An 18428-nucleotide genomic window follows, 5' to 3' on the forward strand; every position below is an offset into this window, starting at 1 on the left:
AATTCCAGGGGGAAAAATGGACGTACTACTGAGGCTGGATTTCTCCCCTCACATTACATCACTCTCTAAAAAGTGATGGAATCGGGAGTGACAGCCAACATGCCCAGTGAGTCTACAAAAAGTTTGGGAAGCACAGCTCTAAGCATTGACAAGGTTTATCCACTGTGGGGTTCTTTGATGTGGTCAGGCTTTTGCTTGCACAGACGATTTTCCACTTTAAGCATCTCTATGGCTTTCTTTCCGCACAGTCTTAGATGAAAAGTTTTATTATGATTATTAGTACCCAGAAAATTTATATACCACTTTTCAGCAAGCGTATTTGACAAAGCAGTCTGCATAGCAAAATAAATGGTTCGTTATCCTAAAAGGGCTTACAATGTTAAAAAAGATACAGAAGAGACACCAGCAACAACCACTGGAAAAGGCACCATGTTGGGGTGAAGAGCGACAGTTGTTCTCCCCCTGCTAAATATCAGAGGACATCGCTTTAATAGCTGCCTGTCTGTGCAGTTCACAGCATTTTACTTTGCTGAAAAGTCTGTCATGTGTTCACATGAAATACTCACTGAAGACACAAGGATTGACATGGTCTCTCTTTGGTGTGCATTCATGAGCCATTGGAGCTCATGAAACCATTTCTATTGATTCTCCCCTGTGTGGGTTCTTAGATGCAAAGTCAGGCCTGAACTCTGAGTGAAGCTCTTTCCACACTCCAAGCATTTATATGGTTTCTCCCCTGTGTGGATTCTTTGATGCAAAGTCAGGGCTGAGCTCATACTGAAGCTCTTTCCACACTCCAAGCATTTATATGGTTTCTCCCCTGTGTGAGTTCTTTGATGCCAAATCAGGGTTGAGTTCACACTGAAACTCTTTCCACACTCCAAGCATTTATATGGTTTCTCCCCTGTGTGGGTTCTTAGATGCAAAGTCAGGTGTGAGCGCACACGGAAGCTCTTCCCACACTCCTTGCATTTATATGGCTTCTCCCCTGTGTGGGTTCTTTGATGCAAAGTCAGGTGTGAGCGCACACGGAAGCTCTTTCCACACTCCAAGCATTCATAAGGTTTGTCCCCTGTGTGGGTTCTTTGATGCAAACTCAGGTGTATGTTCCGACTGAAGCTCTTTCCACACTCCAGGCATTTATGTGGTTTGTCCCCTGTGTGAGTTCTTTGATGCAAAGTCAGGCTTGAGCTCACACTGAAGCTCTTCCCACACTCCAAGCATTTATATGGTTTCTCCCCTGTATGGGTTCTTTGATGCAAAGTCAGGCTTGAGCTCACACTGAAGCTCTTCCCACACTCCAAGCATTTATATCGTTTCTCCCCTGTGTGGGTTCTTTGATGCAAAGTCAGGCTTGAGCTATCACTGAAGCTCTTCCCACACTCCAAGCATTTATATGGTTTCTCTCCTGTGTGGGTTCGTTGATGTACAGTCAGGCGTGAGCTCCTACTGAAGCTCTTTCCACACTCCAAGCATTTATATGGTTTCTCCCCTGTATGGGTTCTTTGATGCAAAGTCAGGCTTGAGCTATCACGGAAGCTCTTCCCACACTCCAAGCACTGACATGGCTTCTCCCCTGTGTGGATTCTCTGATGCAGATTCAGACCATAATTCCTTCTGAAACACTTTCCACATTCCAAACATTTATATGGTTTCTCTCCAATATGGACTTTTTGATGCGCAGTCATGTGTGAGCTTTGACTAAAGCATTTTCCGCACTCCAAGCATTTATATGGTTTCTCACCAGTGTGAGTTCTTAGATGTGAAGTCAGGTTTGCACTCCCACTGAAGCTCTTTCCACACTCCAGGCATTTATATGGTTTCTCCCCTGTGTGGGTTCTTTCATGCAGAGCAAGGCTTGAGCTCAAACTGAAGCTCTTTCCACACTCCAGGCATTTATATGGTTTCTCTCCGGTATGGATTTTTTGATGCATAGTCAGGCTTGAGCTTTGACTAAAGCATTTTCCGCACTCCAAGCATTTATATGGTTTCTCACCAGTGTGAGTTCTTTCATGCCTGGTCAGGTTTGAGCTCTCACTGAAGCTCTTTCCACACTCCAGGCATTTATATGGTTTCTCCCCTGTGTGGGTTCTTAGATGCGAAGTCAGGTGTGAGCTCACACGGAAGCTCTTTCCACACTTCAGGCATTCATATGCTTTTTCCCCTGTGTGGGTTCGATAGTGGTAACTGAGGTTTACTTTCCCACTGAAACACTTTCCGCACTCCAAGCATTCAAATGGCTTCTCCCCAGTGTGGGTTATTTGATGTTCTGTAAGTTTTGATTTACAGCTAAAGGTCTTTCCACACTGAGGGCATTTTTCCTTCCTCTTTCCAGTTCCTTTTCTGGGATTAACTGGGATGAAATTGCCACGCTGAGAAGTGTCAGATTTATTCCTCCTTTTCTCTGCCTGGTTTCCCTCCTGCTTTTTTGATCTCTCTTGATGTGAAGGTTTCTCTTGTGTGTGGCTCTTCTTATGGGAAGCAAGATGTGCGCCTGAACTGAAGCTCTTTCTCCTCTCAGGACACTGAAATGATTCCTCTCCTCGGTGGGTTTTGCTGTGTTTATTAATGCTGGCTTTACTACTGGTTGTTTCTTCATGCAAAGGACCCATCTCACTTCTCCTTACTTTGGAATGTTCCTCTTTGATCGGGATTTTATGGAGACAAACAACGAGTTTTCTCCTCCAGGCAGATGCTGGGCTTCCCTCTGGCCTCCCAGATCCTTCTTGGCCTCTAAGAATCACTTCCTCCACATCAAGCGTGGTTGTTTCTGGGTAAACTCCACATGGCTCCCTCTGATCCCCACTTTCTTCTCTGTTTCCCTTTCCAGTTCCTTTTCTGGAATTAACTGGGATGAAATCACCACCCTGAGAACCGTCAGATTTATTCCTCCTTTTCTCTGCCTGGTTTCCCTCCTGCTTTTTTGATCTCTCTTGATGAGAAGGTTTCTCCTGTGTGTGGCTCTTCTTATGGGGAGCAAGATGTGCGCCTGAACTGAAGCTCTTTCTCCTCTCAGGACACTGAAATGATTCCTCTCCTCGGTGGGTTTTGCTGTGTTTATTAATGCTGGATTTACTACTGGTTGTTTCTTCAGGCAAAGGACCCATCTCACTTCTCCTTACTTTGGAATGTTCCTCTTTGATCGGAATTTTATGGAGACAAACAACGAGTTTTCTCCTCCAGGCAGATGCTGGGCTTCCCTCTGGCCTCCCAGATCCTTCTTGGCCTCTAAGAATCACTTCCTCCACATCAAGCGTGGTTGTTTCTGGGTAAACTCCACATGGCTCCCTCTGATCCCCACTTTCTTCTCTGTTTCCCTTTCCAGTTCCTTTTCTGGAATTAACTGGGATGAAATCACCACCCTGAGAAGCGTCAGATTTATTCCTCCTTTTCTCTGCCTGGTTTCCCTCCTGCTTTTTTGATCTCTCTTGATGAGAAGGTTTCTCCTGTGTGTGGCTCTTCTTATGGGGAGCAAGATGTGTGCCTGAACTGAAGCTCTTTCTCCTCTCAGGACACTGAAATGATTCCTCTCCTCGGTGGGTTTTGCTGTGTTTATTAATGCTGGATTTACTACTGGTTGTTTCTTCAGGCAAAGGACCCATCTCACTTCTCCTTACTTTGGAATGTTCCTCTTTGATCGGAATTTTATGGAGACAAACAACAAGTTTTCTCCTCCAAGCAGGTGCTGGGCTTTCCACTTGCCTCCATGATCTGTCCTGGCCTCTTAGAGTCGCTTCCTCTACATCAAGCACGGTTTCTGGGGACACTCCACATGGCTCCCTCTGATCTCCGCTGACTTCTCTCTTGTTTCCTAAAACAGAGACACAATCCTGATTAACACTGCAGCAGGGAAATGGAGCCTCTGAAGCGCACTCCTAGGCATGTATACTCTGAAGCAGCTGTTCTCAAACTGCGGATTCACAGCCCACCCATTTGTCATGACCCAATTTTGGGTGGTTCACAAAACTGCCAGGTAGATTAGACTATGTGCATCAAGGGTCAAACAACTGCTGCCCAATCACCATTGTAGCCACATGGCTTGAGTGGCTGGCAAAGTGAAACTTCTGATGTGGGTCTCAATGCCAAAAAGTTTGATAACCATGGTCAGAAGTAAACCCAATGGAATCAGTGGTACTTACTCCCAGGAAAGGCTGTAAAGGACTGAGATGCTGCTCAGTGATCAACTCTCAATTAGCTGTTTTGGAGAAGTAGCCCAATCATGGCTGCAACTTGGCCTGTTTCAATCTGACCTGATCGCCAGGCGACTTGGGAGAAGGAAGATTCTCCCTGATTCTCCAAACTCTGTGAGTGCCTCCCTAGACAAGCTCAGGAAGAGCTGCTTTAAAGGCAGCTGCCAGAGGCCTGTCATCCCCTTGCCTGACCTGGGTGTGAAATCTCCTGGAAGAACAAAGCAATCCAAATAAAATAACTGGTCAGTCTAGAACAGTGTTTCTCAAACTGTGGGGCAAGACCCACTATTGGCGCATTATGTTCATAAGCCAATTTCAGGTGGGTCACATAACACCTGGCTTAGCCCACTACTGAAAATACGGAAGTGAAAATACTGGGTACAGAGCTGCTGGGCAGGGCCGGCTCCCAGTGGGAGAGAGGCAGGATGCTTTGCCCTGAGTGGGTGGGAAGAGGGGACGCTGGAAAGGGGAGGGCTCTGCAGTTGGAGAAAGAGCTGTGTTCTGCTTTGACTTCTGAGCTGGATTGTTCGCATTCTGAGCTATGCAAAATAACAGCTGGGCTTGCTCTGTAGTGGATCCTTTGGCTGACGGTGGCTTAGGTGTGCAGCCTAAATTGGTGCAAATTAAGAACATAAGAACATAAGAACAGCCCCACTGGATCAGGCCATAGGCCCATCTAGTCCAGCTTCCTGTATCTCACAGCGGCCCACCAAATGCCCCAGGGAGCACACCAGATAACAAGAGACCTCGTCCTGGTGCTCTCCCCTACATCTGGCATTCTGACTTAACCCATTCCTAAAATCAGGAGGTTGCGCATACACATCATGGCTTGTACCCCATAATGGATTTTTCCTCCAGAAACTCGTCCAATCCACTTTTAAAGGCGTCTAGGCTAGACGCCAGCACCACATCCTGTGGCAAGGAGTTCCACAGACTGACCACGCGCTGAGTAAAGAAATATTTTCTTTTGTCTGTCCTAACCCGCCCAACACTCAATTTTAGTGGATGTCCCCTGGTTCTGGTATTATGTGAGAGTGTAAAGAGCATCTCCCTATCCACTCTGTCCATCCCCTGCATAATTTTGTATGTCTCAATCATGTCCCCCCTCAAGCGTCTCTTTTCTAAGCTGAAGAGGCCCAAACGCCGTAGCCTTTCCTCATAAGGAAGGTGCCCCAGCCCCGTAATCAGCTTAGTCGCTCTCTTTTGCACCTTCTCCATTTCCACTATGTCTTTTTTGAGATGCGGCGACCAGAACTGGACACAATACTCCAGGTGTGGCCTTACCATCGATTTGTACAACGGCATTATAATATTAGCCGTTTTGTTCTCAATACCCTTCCTAATGATCCCAAGCATAGAATTGGCCTTCTTCACTGCCGCCGCACATTGGGTCGACACTTTCATCGACCTGTCCACCACCACCCCAAGATCTCTCTCCTGATCTGTCACAGACAGCTCAGAACCCATCAGCCTATATCTAAAGTTTTGATTTTTTGCCCCAATGTGCATGACTTTACACTTACCGACATTGAAGCGCATCTGCCATTTTGCTGCCCATTCTGCCAGTCTGGAGAGATCCTTCTGGAGCTCCTCACAATCACTTCTGGTCTTTACCACTCGGAAAAGTTTGGTGTCGTCTGCAAACTTAGCCACTTCACTGCTCAACCCTGTCTCCAGGTCATTTATGAAGAGGTTGAAAAGCACCGGTCCCAGGACAGATCCTTGGGGCACACCGCTTTTCACCTCTCTCCATTGTGAAAATTGCCCATTGACACCCACTCTCTGCTTCCTGGCCTCCAACCAGTTCTCAATCCATGAGAGGACCTGTCCTCTAATTCCCTGACTGTGGAGTTTTTTCCAGTAGCCTTTGGTGAGGGACCGTGTCAAATGCCTTCTGAATTCCAGCCATGACATCACTTCCAAGTCAATGACATCACTTCCAGTAGGTCCCGACAGACTGTCATTCTGAAAAATGGGTCCTGGTGCTTAAAGGTTTGAGAACCACTGGTCTAGGATCAAGAGAAGGATGACTAAATTTGCTGGTCCCACCATTTGACCAGAAAAAACTGGCAATCTGTCAGTCATGGCACCTGGCCTAGATGCCTTTAAAAAGGAATTGGACTGATTTTTTAGGAGAAAGGTCCATCATGGGTTACAAGCCACAATACTAGTAGGCTATATCTGAATGGCAGGTGCCAGGGAGGGCACCAGTATACAGATCTCTTGCTGTCGTATGTGTTCCCTGAGGCTTCTGGTCGGCCACTGTGAGATACAGGAAACTGGACTGGATGGGCCTGTGGCCTGATCCAGTGGGGCTCTCCTTGTGTTCTCATGGTCACATGCCCAGTTTCTGAGGCACATCCTGACAGTGAGAAACAGGAAGAAGAGCAGCTCAGTGCCTTTCCGGCTTACCAAGGGGGAAAGGGCATCCTTACCTGAAGAGGCAATAATCCCACAGTCCTCCTCCATGACTGCCCAGTGTGGAGGCTGCAGGTCTGGACCCAGCAGAGCCCCCTCCTCCTCCGCGAAGCGCACAGCCACCTCCTCCGAGGACACTGGACCCTAGAAGGAGAAAACAGTCTCTCCTCACAAATAATGTCCCAGCTTCCAGCAGGAGAACCACCTGCTCTGGTGCCCTCAGTCCAGAAGAGACATTCGGGTGGAGCCACTGGATATTTCCCTGAGCGTATTTGGGAAAGCAGAGCAGCTGGTGCTGTAACATGTTGGCCACATTAGTCCAGCTAGTTGCCTGCATCCCTCCATCCCTCTTTTCTTTCTTTCTTTACCAGGACAGAAGCCACCCCATACAAAGCATACAAAGCACTGAGGGGGAACATCAGTCCTCCCCCAGGCAGCTGGAATGGCAGCTCCAGAGCAGCCCCGTCTCTGCGGCCAGAGTTCGGACATGCACACGTTTGCCCCATCTTGGGACAGCAGGACCCATCTGGCTGCTGTGCTGTGACCCTTTCTGACCCTCCATCCCTGGCCCTTTGCCTCCCCGGGGCCTCCTCCCTCAGCTGCCACCAGCTCAGCCTAGTTTTCCTTCCACAGCCTCCTCTTGTTTGCGGAGTTGGTTCTTCTCGCAGGATCTGTCCTTCCAAGTGTCTGAGTTTTGCAGCTGTTGACTTGCTCTGTGCAGAGCTGCTCACCACTGCAGGTCTCTCTGGGAGCAGAGGGCAGCCTGCACTCTCTGAGCTGAGGGACCAGCTGAGCACAGCCCCATCAAGACCCCTCATGCCTTTAGCCACCTTCTCCTGCCCAGAGGCAAGCAGAAGCCTCCGCAAGGTCCCTCTGGCACCAGTCCAGAAGTCACAACTGGGAAGGAAGGTTACAAAGCCAACAGCCAGGAGAGGCAGCTCAACTGGGCCACGGGGCTCAAGGGGGAGTGGGCTTGCGAGGCCTGCAAGAAGGAAGAGGCACCCAAGCAGTTGCTTGCAAGTTCTCTCCTCTCCTGGATCTGCCCTTTACCTTAACAGGCTGTGCAGTTGCTGATCCTGGTTCATGCAAAAGAGGAGACTGTCTGGAGCGTGGCCCCGATGCGGACTCACCACCTGTGAGGGAGACAAACGTGATGATGGGTAAAGTGGCGTAGCTAGAGGGGGTGCAAAGCCCCAAGTTTGGCAAGGAACCTCACTGCAGCATAAGAACATAAGAACAGCCCCACTGGATCAGGCCATAGGCCCATCTAGTCCAGCTTCCTGTATCTCACAGCGGCCCACCGAATGCCCCAGGGAGCACACCTGATAACAAGAGACCTCATCCTGGTGCCCTCCCTTGCATCTGGCATTCTGACATACCTATTTGGATAGACCTGGGCTCCTGATTGAGTTTAAAGCTTCTGTGGCTGTTTGCTGAGTGGGTAGACCTGGGCTCCCATTCCAGCCAATCTCCTTGACGCCTGCCCAGTGGGTGTTCCCCCAACACCTGATTTTGCTCTCCATCCTGGCGGGTGCCCTTCCCTGCCGGCAGGACAGTTGGGGGGTATGCACCCATTGCCATACCCGGATCCACCCCTGCTTAGAACCTTTCCCACGCTTAAGTTCTTGGTTCTCTTTCGCTCAAATGCTTTCCATGTTTTCTCCCACCAGAAAAAGGGTCTCCCCAGCCCCCAAGCAGCAGCCATTAACTTTAAAACTATATCTGAAAGTCAAGAACCTGCCCCCATGATTTCTCCAAACAGAAACATTTCTCCCTGCCCCCCCACAGCAGTACCATTATAGTAATGAGCATGTTCCACAGTAGAAGAAATAGCACCTCCCTTCCCCCAGCCAGTACAAGTACAAATCTCCCCCAACCTTCTGTGTTTCCCACACAGGCAGTGGGATGGCTTTGGGGCCACATTCGAGGCCACATGCTCCTTGGCGTGGAGGAGAATCAGCAGTTATGCAGCTTGCTCAGGTAAAGGGCAGATCACAAGGGCAGCGTTGAAGGAGCAGGGTTCGGAAGACACCTCTTCCTTTTTCTGGTCCTGAGAGAGCCTGTTTCTTTCCAAGGCATCCAAAGAGTTCCAGTTCCAGGGCAAGATAAGATGGCACTGCACGTTTCTTCCCCAGCAACAGACTGGAGGAATTCGGAATAGTTTGCCTGTCCTGCTGCCAGGGAAAGGAGAACTTATCAGGTGTGGGGCTGCCTGAGGTCACCATAAAGACGCTGGACTGTGATGGGCTTGTTACAGTGGGGGTCAAATCTGGCTAATCACCTGGGAGGCCTTGAGTCCAAATAGATGTGGTGCCAGGATTAAGCATTATATTTGATTGTGCCATCAGGCCAGCACAGGAGGCACATCCCTTTGCCAGATCACCTCCAAGGCTGGTGGCTGATTCCTGTCACAGGCCATTCTAGACCCCCGTGACCCGATCTGTTTTTGACCTACTCCTGACCCATGGCCTTCATACTCCAGGAGGTCAGGCATGCAGCTCCCAGTTGGTTCCTAAGCAACCTTGGGCACAATCTTAACCCACTTTCCAGCACCAACATAAGGGCAATGCAGCTCCGAGGGAAGGGAACAAACATTCCCTTACTTTGAGGAGACCTTTGTGAACAACACCCAACAGCAGGATGGAGCACACGCCCCATTGGCACCGCTCTGCCAGCGCTGGAAAGTGGGTTAGGATTTGCCCCTTGTCTCTGGAGACCCAGCTGCTCTTTCCCAGATACAGGCTGAGCCTGGAGAGCAAAAAGCACATTAAAGCAAATCCATTTAAAGACACCCTTGCTGACCGTTGTGATGTCAAGACAGAATCATGAAGCAGACAATACATCAGTCAGTCTCCCTCTGGCTGTTGGGAAGCTTCACTAGGGGGAAGCGGGGGTCTCAAGGAGGGTTTGGAGAGAGAATTTCCTCAAGGGCCAAACCCCTCCTGGTATATATGCCACTGCCAGGGTCTCTGACAGGAATTTTATCAGGGGGTACAAAGTTTCTTTTGGGCCCCTTTGCAAAGGGGGAGGGGTGACGGGTGAGCAGAACAGGGACAGGGAAGGGCAAAGCAGGGTGATGGGAGGGTAGAGGCAGCTGGAAATGTCTATGGAGCCCAGGTCTACCCACCCATGTGGCATCAGTAGTGTCCTCAGTCATGGTAGTGTCCCCAGCATCCCATATGGGCAACAAATCTGACTGGATAGGAAAATGTCAGATCCCAGGAAATGTCTGGACCCCTCCTTTGGTTCCTGGGCCCCCCTTTAGACCCTGGGCCCAGGTACAAATTACCTGGATGAAAATGGTACTGAACCAAAAGCAGTTGTGATGTTCTGTGTGCAGCTCTTTCTCCTTCTGTTACGTAAATGGGCTTTTGTGACTGATACAATTCTAATTTTTGTTGACTTTTCAGTGCTGTAAAAGTTTGCAAGCCCTGGTCTGATCACATCATCTAGTTACCAGATTAGGATACAACCCCTATTACACAGCAGCTCTTCTTTAAAGGTTGAGGCTTTGGGGAGATGAAAGTGCTTTGGGATGCAGGATACAGTTGGAAGGGTTTGTGTAAGATCTGGAGTGATGCTTGCATTTCACTGCCAAGAAAGGTGTCCAACATTTCTGCTGACTTGTTGCTCTTGGTCCTGCTTTGTCCTTCAGCCTCCTGACTTGGAGGAGTGATCTGCAGCTGGTTTCTTACTGGGACATGGTTCAGATGCTGGGATCACCTTGGATGCCAGGCCATGGTCTACTCTACATGACCAAAAGAGTGTCCTCAGTGGCATCTGGATGGGGCTGATTGCGTAGAGATTTCTATAAACTTTCGAGACACCTTGGGGGGCTCCTTTTCCCACGAGAAAGCTTTGGCTAGGGACATTGCCAGTCTCCATTCAATGTGCTTTGCACAGTGGCCAGCCAATGCCTCAAAGGAATCAGCAGCAGAAGATGGGCAGAGCTCCCCAATAACTGCCACTCAGAGATATACTGCCTGTGGAGCTGGAGGTTCTATTTTAACCCAAGATGGGCCCCTTCCTCTTTCCCTATGAGTGCTAAATAAACTTCTTAAACCCTTTAAGAGACAGACTTTGTCAAAAGTTGATTGATTCTTCTTTTGGGAGTGATTGTTATGATTCATAACAATCATCTAACACCTTGCAATAAGATGGCCCTTAGAGAGTTGAAACGTTCAACTGTTTCATGGGCTGAAGAGTCCACACTGGGACTTCAGCTTTCAGAAAGAAGAAGGTTTCTTTGACTGCAGTCAAAAGAAAGAAATCTATTCTAGAACCCGGGCCCCATACAACCCCCCCCCCCCGTCCCAAAGAGGCTAGCATGCACAGTGGAATTGCTGTCCAGTCCAAACTCTCAAGTAACCCCACACAGGCTGCTTTGAAGTCATTTCACTTCAATGCAATGAATAAAGACAGTGCAGATTCCCCCCCCCCCCATTTCTGCAGCTCTCAGGTGGAGGCCACAGCAAGGCCATTAAACACTTTGAACAAAGAAACCACCATCTCCTTCTTCCTCTTGCTTTGTCCAAGGTGGGAAGAAGGAGCTTCTCCATCTGCCTGCCTTGCTAGTCTCCTCTTTGGAGGTACAAAGTCTTCCCTTTCACTCACCCAAATCCCCACCAAGTTAACATCAGCAGAAGGACCAGGATCCAGCCACACCCAGATGGAGGAGAGGGTAGAGCTAAGCCAGTGCCTTTGATCAGCTCATAGCCTTCCTCCTCTTTTCCATTTCCACTATGTCCTTTTTGAGATGTGGCAACCAGAACTGGACACAATACTCCAGGTGTGGCCTTACCATAGATTTGTACAACAGCATTATAATATTAGCCGTTTTGTTCTCAATACCTTTTCTAATGATCCCAAGCATAGAATTGGCCTTCTTCACTGCCGCACATTGGGTCGACACTTTCATTGACTTATCCACTACCACCCCAAGATCTCTCTCCTGATCTGTCACAGACAGCTCAGAACCCTTTAGCCTATATGTGAAGTTTTGATTTTTTGTTTCAATGTGCATGACTTTACACTTACTTACATTGAAGCGCATCTGCCATTTTGCTGCCCAGTCTCCCAGTTTGGAGAGTTCCTTCTGGAGCTCCTCACAATCACTTCTGGTCTTCACCACTCGGAAAAGTTTGGTGTCGTCTGCAAACTTAGCCACCTCACTGCTCACCCCTGTCTCCTGGTCATTTATGAAGAGCTTGAAGAGCACCGGTCCCAGGACAGATCCTTGGGGCACACTGCTTTTCACCTCTCTCCATTGTGAAAATTGCCCATTGACACCCACTTTCTGTTGGAAAACTGTGGAGTTTTCTCAGTAGCCTTTGGTGAGGGACCATGTCTAACGCCTTCTAGCTTGAATGGAGCCAGACCAAGAAAAAAACTTCTGTTCCTTCTGTGCAGGTGTACCTTTGGTGGCATAGTGGACCCCTAGCCTGCAGCACCCCGACTCTTGCCCGTTGCTGCCTCCCTCGTCCATCGCAGCCCACTCCGGAGTGAGGCGGAGGAGAGGAAGGCGCTGGGAGCTCGTGTGGTCTGTGCTGCTGCCTGCATGGCACCAGCTGGAAGCAGTGGTGGGCAGGAGCTGCTTCTGAAGTGACCCAATTTCAGGCTAAGTGATGCACCGGAAGGGCAATGGGGGGCCCCCACCATGTGTGGGGCCCAACTGAGCAAAATGGCCCCAATTGTCTAAAAGCTGGCCTTGCTAACAAATGTCTCTGTTTCTTGCACACTCATGAATGGTCATTTGCAGCCTGGGGTGCCCCCTTCTGGAGGGTCTGGACTGGGAGGGGGGTCCTAAAGTGCCTCCACCACACAGGGCCTAAGAGAGGGGGATAAAGGGGTAATTTGTACCTGGGCCCAGGTGAGAAAGAGAGCCCAAGAGACAAAGGAGGGGCCCAGAAACATCCAGGAATCTGACATTTTCTGATCTCACCCAGGCTGGGATGCCGGGGGCATTACGGTGGGCACATGGTGTGACTATTGCCACAAGCCATATGGGCCAGGCCCAGGAACGCATCCATTCCTCAACATTGTCACATCTGGGAGGAAACTGACCTGCTGCAGCAGCTCTTTGGCTTGCGGATCCGAACCAAGAAGGAGCGCAGAGGAGCTCAGGGACACAGCTGGGGGCTGCAGAGGTCTGTTCTGGGGCACACAGGACGCTCTCCATCCCAGTGGAAGCCTCCACAGGACGCTCCTCGTCTCCCTCCTGCAGTGATCTTCTACATGGGAAAGATGTGAGAGAGGCTTAGGAGTGGGTCTGGTTCTGCCTGTCCAGCTGCAGGCAGGTGGACCTGAGCTCCGCGCTGGGAAGAGGGGAGACCTGGACTGTTCTGGCTGTGGCCACTTTCCCCCTGCCTGCTGCCCCCACTCTGCCCACCCCCATGGCCACCCCACTCTGTTTCCCCCTCTCTCTTTGGGAAGGGACCCAAAAGAAGCTTTGCCCCCCTGAGCCTCCCCCCACTGTCCCTGCCACTCATCCCATGTGGCCCCTTCCCACTTCTTTGTTCCCTGCCCAGATGGACGCCTCCCAGGGAAGAAGCCCCCCCCCAGGAGCAGGTCCGAAGGCAGCAGGCGGGGAAGGGCTGCAGTTTGCCTTCTCAACCCCCTCCCCGGCAGGCCTTTGAGCCTGGCCCCCCCAAAACACCAGCACTCCCCCCTCCCTTCCCGATCCTTCCCACCCAGCGCAGCCCCGGACCAACCTTCGGCCCCACCGGGCTGCAGACTTACCAGAGGGGCTGAGACCCGCACAAGGGAGGAAGAGGCAAAGGGAGGGCGGAGCAGGGAGGGCTTCCCCACTCGCTCCACCCCCTATTCGCCCCTCTAGCAATGCGGAGTCGCTCCTGTTAACCCTCGCAGTGCCGGGCAGCCAGGAGGACGGACTCCTGCACAGTGGTGTAGTTGGGGGGGTGAAGCGCCAAGTCTTGCAGGGAGCCTCAGCGCGGCGTGCAAGCGGCCCCTCCTCTTCGGAGCCATTCCAGGCGGGGGGGGGGGCGAAACGGAGGCTCCCTGCAAGACTCAGAGCTTTGCCCCCCTCCAGCTACGCCACCGGGCTGCAGTCTCGTCCTGGGGACTGGCCGGACCCCCCCCGCTCAGTCTGATGGGCGCAGAGGCAGCCCAGGCTGGGCTCTCTTGGGAGGGGCGCTGCGAGGGCAGATTCCTGAAGGACAAATGGGGGGTGAAGGGGAAAGGGGGGAAGTGGTGGAGATGGGAGGGGAGCCCAGATGTGAGGATCCCCCTGCACCCTTAACCTGCACAGAGGAGCTGCTCTTGGACAGTTTGAGTGATCTGCCACTGACTCTTATTTTTAACCCATTTTTAACCCTTATTTTTAACCCATAACCGACTCTTATTTTTAACCCATTTCTGCCCAGCCCGCAGGTGCACACACTGGATCCCTGTTGTGTGTACACAAGGTTGGCAGAAATTGCTCCAGCCATTGCCTGCCTTACACTTGGCCTCTGGCCAGCTGCCTCGTGCCGGGTTCCCACAGAGAGGTGGAATCTGAACCATAAGAAGGAGAAGTGGGGGACTTTCCAGCTGACTTCCAGCACCAGGCCCGGAGCCAGGATTCTAGAGGTGGGGGCGACTATTTTTTCAAGGGGGGCAATGATGTCAGGTATCTCTACTAGTGGGCAAAATAAAAGGGTAAGTCTGGAGAAACAACAAAGACCCGAAACCCCCCCCCCCAAATTTCATGAAGAGAAATAATGTGGGTTGTTGTTTTTTTTAAAAGATGCATTCATTATCTGTAAAGCAATGTCACAATAATTGGCATCGAATAAATGCATCTCTGCATGCATGTAAAATGTATTGCCTACATAGAAATAACATGCAACAAATCCTTTCATTTACACACCACTGCCAGTCCAAAATCTCGGCAGGCCTTGCTAAAATGATCCGCTTGTCGGTTTTCACCCTAAACCCCACGCACCCCATGAGGTTAACTCAGGATGTGGACTCACCTCCCTGCATTACAATCTCTGAGCATGAACTGGAGGTTGTCCATGACTTTGTGTACCTTGGCTCAACGATCTCCGACACTCTTTCTCTCGATACCGAGCTAAACAAGCGCATCGGTAAAGCAGCTACCACGTTTTCCAAACTCACAAAGAGAGTCTGGTCCAACAAGAAGCTGACGGAACATACCAAGATCCAGGTCTACAGAGCTTGCGTCCTGAGTACACTTCTGTACTGCAGCGAGTCATGGACTCTTCGCTCACAACAGGAGAGGAAACTGAGCGCTTTCCACATGCGCTGCCTCCGACGCATCCTCTGCATCACCTGGCAGGACAAAGTTCCAAACAACACAGTCCTGGAACGTGCTGGAATCCCTAGCATGTATTCACTGCTGAAACAGAGACGCCTGCGTTGGCTTGGTCATGTCGTGAGAATGGATGATGGCCGGATCCCAAAGGATCTCCTCTATGGAGAACTCGTGCAAGGAAAGCGCCCTACAGGTAGACCACAGCTGCGATACAAGGACATCTGCAAGAGGGATCTGAAGGCCTTAGGGATGGACCTCAACAAGTGGGAAACCCTGGCCTCTGAGCGGCCCGCTTGGAGGCAGGCTGTGCAGCATGGCCTTTCCCAGTTTGAAGAGACACTTTGCCAACAGTCTGAGGCTAAGAGGCAAAGAAGGAAGGCCCCTAGCCAGGGAGACAGACCAGGGACAGACTGCACTTGCTCCCGGTGTGGAAGGGATTGTCACTCCCGGATTGGCCTTTTCAGCCACACTAGACGCTGTGCCAGAACCACCTTTCAGAGCGCGATACCATAGTCTTTCGAGACTGAAGGTTGCCAATACTAATACTATACACACCACTGCAATACACAGGCTGGCAACCCTGCAAAAGTAAAACATGTCACTGTGATGCAGGTAGTATTTACTTGTATTGAAAGTGCCTGTTTAACACCTATGTAACACCTTTCTAGCATCTATCTAACACCTATATAATGCATATCTAGCGTCTACACAACCAAACACCTATATAATGCCTATATAGCACCTATCTAGCACCTATCTAGCACCTACCTAGTGCCTAACTAGCGCCTATATAATGCTCCTCACAATCACTTCTGGTCTTCACCACTCGGAAAAGTTTGAATGGGCTGAATGGCAATCCTGATGCCTGCTGAGGGCCAGAAGTGACACCATGAAGGACGCAATCCTAGGAGCACACTGGGCCAGTGCAATTCCCTTTGCTCCTCCTAGGGAGGTGACTGGGCTGGCGCAGGGATGTGTGACACCCCACGGAAGCTGAATCCAGCCTTTGTGCCGACTGCACAGGGGAGCCTTGCATCAGCCAAACTGGACCAACACAAGGCTCTGGGGAATGCTGGGAGGAGGTGTTCTGGGGCAGGATAATGGTGGACCCTGCAGGGAGGGAGGAGGGAGGGAATGCAGGGAGGAGGTGGGAGGGAGGTGTTCTGGGGCGGGATGAGGGTGTGGTGGGGCTGGGACCCTGTAGATGCGCCACATCCTAACCCCAGCTCCTGAGCCTTGCGGAGCAGCTGGCAGCTACTCCACTCTCTTCTGAGTTATGCCACCTCCAGAGAGGGCGCAAGTCCAAAGACACCCATTGTAGCTGCAGTGGCTTACCCAAGGGGAAGAGTTTCTGAGCCACTTGGGGCCCTGTCTTGCGTTGGATACAGTGCAACACTGCATGCCAGTGATGGTCAGAAATATGCACTTTGCTCTCAGATACTCAAGAGATGCAAATAACTGCAGAATACCAACATTTAAAAAGATTTTTGGGCTAGTAGTGGTGTCACCTCCCATGTGCTGCACCCAGTACAACCTACACCCCCCACCCCGCACAGCTGAACAATGCCACTGATAGTAAACCAGCTGGCAGAATAGTACCAAAAAGAGAAAAAGGAGACGTATGTCTTGAAAAGTAATTAATTTTGATTGGTAGTTGCAAGGGCGGAAGCAGCAGGCTTAGAGAAGAAGGTGAGGCCTTTGCCTGCTTCTCCATCACCTGGGATGTTGTGACAGAGTCCAGCAGTCCACCTCTTCCTCCATGTTGTACTAACTAATTGGGCAGGGTGGAAGCTCTGGAGAAAGTGGGGGGAAAGCTTTCCAGGTGTTGATCAGTGTGGGGGAGGTGTGCAGTGTTCTGTTTGCCATCCCAGTACGAGGACACCGGTAGCTCCCTGAATGGCTGAGAATGGCAAGACCTTGAAGCAGCTGACAAGCCCAGCTGAGTGATTCCACCTGCTCTTGGCATGAGCAAGAAGCGTCTTCGCTGCCCTCCATGTGAGAGATGGAGCTGCTTGCCAGCCTGCGTGGGAGAACTGGAGGCCAGAAGTGAGACCAAACCAAGAAGATCCATTCTGAAATGTTGTTGGTTCTTGAAAGAGAGAACCACTATGATTGTAAAAATCCCCTTGAGGGATTTAGAAACGCCTGCCTATGTAAACCGCCTTGAATAAAGTCAGAGGAGTAATCCAATGACTAGAAAGGCAGTATATAAATACCCAGTTATTATTATTATTATTATTCAGAACCACTTTCTCTTTTCACACTTTACAAGATGTGTAAAATTTGAAAAAAATAGATATACATCTGAAACATGGAAGTTGAGGTCCTATTAGAACTCATCAATTGGTGGGACTAAATCAGTCTAAATTCAAGAACTCTCTTGTAACCTTTTTAATACATCAGACTTCAATAATATAAATATATATTAAGGAAAACTTAGAGATATGATGAAAACTGTACCTTTCTTATCTTTCTTCTCCTCATCTTCACCAGCACCTAGCAGAGTGAAGATGATCCCTGTTTGAGAATTAACTCCTACAGCAGTGACAAGCATTCTTCCAGAAGCTCACTGTAGGGACAAACTGCAGGCTACATGAAGACTCATGAGTTTCAGCAGCACTGAAATGTCTTTGACAACAAAGAGGATACGAAGGGGGGAAAATATGCAGATTTATTAGCAAGCAAAGACATTCCAACAGAAAGATGAGCAGCTACCAGATAAAATGTGTATCTCAAAATCAGTTCCTCCCATTTATTTCTAAGGTAAAATGTTTATATGCCAGTTTATGATTTTAAAAAGAGTCCAGCCCAGATCGAAACCTAATTTAGAAAGAACACAATAAATGTATAAAATGCAGTTTACACTCCCACTGATTGGAAAGACTTTTGTTTCTGTGTCATCAAAAAGGTGAGAAAAAAATCGCCAGAGAAGCGGTTGGCCCTCTGGATGGTGAGGGAGGGAAAGGGGAGATAAAAGGAGACTTAGAAATGGCAGAGAAATTAAATGAGTTCTTTGCATCTGTCTTCACGGCAGAAGACCTTGGGCAGATACCGCTGCCTGAACGGCCCCTCCTGACCAAGGAGTTAAGTCAGATAGAGGTTAAAAGAGAAGATGTTTCAGACCTCATTGATAAATTAAAGATCAATAAGTCACCGGGCCCTGATGGCATCCACCCAAGAGTTATTAAGGAATTGAAGAATGAAGTTGCAGACCTCTTGACTAAGGTATGCAACTTGTCCCTCAAAACGGCCACGGTGCCAGAAGATTGGAGGATAGCAAATGTCACGCCTATTTTTAAAAAGGGAAAGAGGGGGGACCCGGGAAACTATAGGCCGGTCAGCCTAACATCCATACCGGGTAAGATGGTGGAATGCCTCATCAAAGATAGGATCTCAAAACACATAGACAAACAGGCCTTGCTGAGGGAGAGTCAGCATGGCTTCTGTAAGGGTAAGTCTTGCCTCACGAACCTTTTAGAATTCTTTGAAAAGGTCAACAGACATGTGGATGCGTGAGAACCCATGGACATCATATATCTGGACTT

At 49.8% G+C, this 18428-nt stretch overlaps 1 protein-coding gene across 2 annotated transcripts; it reads right to left on the reverse strand.

The window, feature by feature from the left end:
* Positions 1-333: 333 nt before the first annotated feature.
* LOC136640325 (zinc finger protein 420-like) lies at positions 334-13384 on the reverse strand. Of its 2 annotated transcripts, XM_066615370.1 has the most exons (5): positions 13347-13384; positions 12672-12838; positions 7659-7741; positions 6626-6752; positions 334-3811 (listed from the first exon to the last, which is right to left on the reverse strand). In XM_066615370.1, exons 2-5 carry the CDS (start codon positions 12784-12786, stop codon positions 639-641), a joined length of 3498 nt encoding a protein of 1165 aa, XP_066471467.1. In that variant the 5' UTR covers positions 12787-12838; positions 13347-13384; the 3' UTR covers positions 334-638. The 2 variants fall into 2 exon arrangements, with proteins under 2 accessions (XP_066471467.1, XP_066471468.1); XM_066615371.1 differs by lacking the exons at positions 12672-12838; positions 13347-13384 and adding an exon at positions 8486-8564.
* Between the last annotated feature and the right edge of the window lie 5044 nt (positions 13385-18428).

Source organism: Tiliqua scincoides, chromosome 2 (genome assembly GCF_035046505.1).
Source record: "Tiliqua scincoides isolate rTilSci1 chromosome 2, rTilSci1.hap2, whole genome shotgun sequence".
Classification (NCBI taxonomy): Eukaryota; Metazoa; Chordata; class Lepidosauria; order Squamata; family Scincidae; genus Tiliqua; species Tiliqua scincoides.